The 4275-nt window shown below is 24.8% G+C and overlaps 2 protein-coding genes across 2 annotated transcripts; one reads left to right on the top strand and one right to left on the bottom strand.

Moving 5' to 3' along the window:
* Nucleotides 1-811: 811 nt before the first annotated feature.
* OCT59_005792 (uncharacterized protein) lies at nucleotides 812-1429 on the top strand (the record flags this gene model as incomplete). The annotated part of the gene is made up of 1 exon (XM_025326476.1): nucleotides 812-1429. One exon carries the CDS (start codon nucleotides 812-814, stop codon nucleotides 1427-1429), a length of 618 nt encoding a protein of 205 aa, XP_025175952.1.
* A 913-nt stretch (nucleotides 1430-2342) lies between these two features.
* OCT59_005791 (uncharacterized protein) lies at nucleotides 2343-3979 on the bottom strand (the record flags this gene model as incomplete). Its single annotated transcript, XM_066140836.1, has 5 exons — nucleotides 2343-2356; nucleotides 2421-2465; nucleotides 2532-2852; nucleotides 3351-3402; nucleotides 3470-3979. 5 exons carry the CDS (start codon nucleotides 3977-3979, stop codon nucleotides 2343-2345), a joined length of 942 nt encoding a protein of 313 aa, XP_065997683.1.
* Between the last annotated feature and the right edge of the window lie 296 nt (nucleotides 3980-4275).

Genomic DNA, 4275 nt, shown 5'->3' with positions numbered 1-4275 from the left:
TATTTCTGCATGCTGACTCTTCGGTACAACAATTTTTTTAATTTTTTTTTGATGTACATTAAAGTCATTAAACCATATAAGGGTACGCTTAACCAATCATATGTATCGTATAAAAATAATCATAAAATTATCTAAACGCGCGCCAAGAAAATTAAAATTTTTTTCACGTTATATATCGCGTTTCGTATTTTTTTTATAATGTGAAAACAATTTATATTGTGTACGTTTGTACAATACAAAATAACCAATCTATCTTTAATAAAAAAAATTCGCATTTGTATAAGGAATATTAATTTTAAAAAAAGGAAAAAAAGAATTCATATTTTGATCTTTTAAAGTAAAGATTATTTTTTTTAAAAAAAATAATTAAATGCATCTTTATTATGTTTCGAAATATTAATTGACAAGGAAAACTTTATGTATAATCTACATTTAATTATTTCATTTACGTTCATAATATTTTTTTTTTTGAATTTGAATTAACGTTTAATTTAGTAGTACGTTGTTTATTTATTTTATTTATATTCAATTATGCAAAAGATATACAAATTATTTGATAACTCATGAATTATAAACTTTAGATTGGGTATGAGTAATTTATTAGACGTAATTTATTTATATTAAATTGAAATAAAGTTTATTTCGTTATTTACGTTACCGAAATTTTTTTATATAAATATGGCTCGTCAATTTCTTGTTATCTTGTCAGGAAAAAAGAAAAACGTTAATTCATACAGGATATATTTTTAATATAGTTGCTTTTTAAGAATACCTTATCTTCTCATATATACTCTTTTTTATTTCATAAAAAATGAAAGTCTCTTTCACTTTTATTTTGGCTATAATTTTAGCCTTTCTTGCCACTAATTACGTCGCTACACCAATCGAAGAATTTGAAAATGGTGTTGTCTATGAAAGGAGTGAACATAAGGATAAACCAAAAAAATATGGAAAAGCTGGCCATGGTAAACTTGGAAAACACAACCATGGAAAACTCGGAAAATGTCTAAAATATGAATTTGGAAAACTTGGAAAATGTATTAAACATGAAATTGGAAAATGTTTAAAATACGAACATAAAGAACATGAACATGGAATGATGGGAAAACATGGAAAACACGAAAAACATGGAAAGCATGGAAAGCATGGTAAACACGGGAAACACGGAAAACACGGTAAATATGGGAAACATGGAAAAAATGGAAAACTCGGAAAACTTGGAAAATGTATAAAATTTGAAATTGGAAAATGTATAGCATATGACCTTGGAAAATGTTTAAAATATGAACACGGAAAACTTGGAAAATTCGGAAAATTTGGCAAATTTGGCAAATTCGGTAAATTCGGTAAATTCGGTAAATTTGGAAAAGGAAAAATGCATTTCAAAGATTATAAAGACAAACCAAAATATCCTAAAGCTAAATACTAGGATTTTTTTCTTTTTTTTTTTTTAGTTTAAGTTTTACAACGTTTATCTAATAGTTTGATTTTTTTTTTAAAGTATTTTATAGCTTTTATCAGTTACATCACTTAGAATTTTTAGATTTTTATGTCAATTTTTAATAATGTCTCATTTAAATTTTTTTTTCTTTTTTATAAATAAATTGGATAGAAATTTTAAATTATTAAATTCTTATCTTTGTACCGTGAAATTGAATCTTCAAAAAATAACTTTGTTATTTTTTCTTTCACTAACTACAATTACGTACGGTATTATGAACTGAAATTAATAAAATTTTCGCTTTGAACTTTTAATAATAAACCGAGATTATGATTACTTTTTAAACTTTTGAAAATTTTAGCTCGTTAGAAGTCGGCTTGTGGAGAAAAATTAAAAAATATTCGTGCGAGTGAAAATCTCAATAAATTCATTGATTATTTTTCATTTATAACAAATAGTAACAAACTGATTGATTTTTTTAACAAATAAATACAGTACAAAAATTCATTTTTAATAAGTAAATACGAAATTTTTTAATAAATAGATATAAAGATATTTTTTAAATATGAAGGTTTCTTAACAAGGATACTAAATAAATGTGAAAATCTTTTTTTAACAAATGATTTTTTTCTTAAAGGTTACCATAATTATATCATAGCAGTAATAAGAAATCCTGGTTGGGATCTTGATCGGGTTGGGCTAAATTTCAAATTATGGACTTTTGCGCAGGATTCCAATCTAGAAGACCGTTAAATTAGAAAATTTACATATATAGATTCGTTAAATTTAAATCATAAATAACTCCTTCAATCTCCAATTACAAAATACAAATACAAATAAAATAAATAATTACATAATAAGCATAAATATGATAAAATTTTATACTTTAAGTAAACTGAACTTAATTATTTTCATCTATAATAAAAAATAGTTAATTACAATTTAATGGATCAAAAAAATCATATGCAAAATTAATTACCTTTAGAATTAATATCAAGTTTAGTAAAATCCATTTTTAAAGAATCTATAAATATTAATTGTCAGCATTGTAAATAAAATTAAAATATTATAGCATGTTATATATGTTTACCTGAATACTCCATTCCAAGTAAATCGTCATTATTATCAGCATTTGTTGGTTCTGGGAGATCTTTAAAATTTAAAAGCCTACTTGTGTAAACTGCTTGAGGATGTGTCATATATGATATAGTACCAGTAGATTTTAATAAAGGTGATGAAAAAGATAACTTTTTATTAATATCATCTGTTTCTTTAACTTGCTTATAAATCACAGAATCCACTCTATTGTGACGAATATCACTCAATAAACCTCCAATTAATTCATATAATTCATCTGCATTAGGTCGTTTTAAAGGGTCAGCATCCCAACATTGATTAATAATGTCAAGAACTAATTGAGGAATTTTATAATTAGATTTTGGTCTCAACCCATTACAAATTTTCATTGCTAAGAATTCATCATGAGCTACATCATAATAAGGAGGGAAACCTGTACATATTTCATATGCAATGATTCCATATCCATAAATATCACTTGCTTGAGTATATTCTTTTCCTCTTAAAACTTCAGGAGCTACATAAGGTAATACTCCATATATTTTTTTATTACTATTTTGAGGGGATTTGACATTTGCTGGCTGACATAATCCCAAATCAGTAATAAAAGCATTTCTACTAAAATTGCTTAATATATTCCCACAATGAAAATCATTATGAATTAATCCTTTATCATGAATATCTTTAAGACCAAGTATAATAGCAGTTAAACTATACAACTTTTTCTTCCAATTCAGTGAAATGAAATTGTTATTTAAATGTTGTCTTAAACTGCCCTTTTTTAAATCCATTACCATCATAAAATTATTTGTTTTTGGATCTTTGGTAATACCAAAACAACGAACTATGAGGGCAGTATTATATGCTAAAATATTTGATTCAACCTTTAAAGAAAATTATGGTTAGTTTCATTTATGAAGGCTAATGAAGATTTATAAAAAAATAACTTACTTCTTTTAAAAAATCTGCTGAAATATCTTGTGAATTATGTAAGCACTTTAAAGCGACTTTTGTATAACTTTCTCTTTCCAATTGTTTAGTACTTATATCATACGTTTTCCAAGGACCATCTTTCCAAACTGCTTTAAAAGTAGTTCCAAATCCCCCTTTTGCTAAATATTCAACATCTTCAAATTTATCATATTCAATCCACTCTATGATATGGTCCTCATCTTTAGCTTTTAATTGTGCTTTTTGAATAAATTCATCAACGTCATGATTTCCACTTGTCCAATTTTTGAAATTTTGTTGAAAATGATTAGAAATACATGGCTGGCACCATTCATAGCTAGTATTAGGTTGCTTACATCCTTCACATAAATCATATTTTTTATAACGTTCTTTTAATTCTTTGTCTGTTATTAGTTTAACAATTAACGATTCTTGTTCTTCAGACAATTTCCAATGTTTGAAGTCTTTTATTTGTTCAAATACATTGTCACTTAATTTAATTTCAACCATTTTAATAAATAATTAAAATATATTATGCAAAAATATTAAATAAAGAAAAAGAAAATATAATAATAAAATAGCTGTGAAACGTTATTTATGTTGAATGATGTCAAGATCGGCACAAAATTATCAAAAAAGACTAGTTAAGGAAAAATAATCACCCTGATCGGCAATTACATTGATCACATAATATTATATTAGCGAAATAGTAACAAATTGTAAAAATATCGCTATTAAATCAAATTATAATATTTAAAAATATAATATTTAAAAATAGCAAATATAGTCATCCCTTTCCTTCGTTC

Source organism: Rhizophagus irregularis, chromosome 14, assembly GCF_026210795.1.
Source record: "Rhizophagus irregularis chromosome 14, complete sequence".
Classification (NCBI taxonomy): Eukaryota; Fungi; Glomeromycota; class Glomeromycetes; order Glomerales; family Glomeraceae; genus Rhizophagus; species Rhizophagus irregularis.
This window is presented reverse-complemented; position numbering and strand designations above follow the sequence as displayed.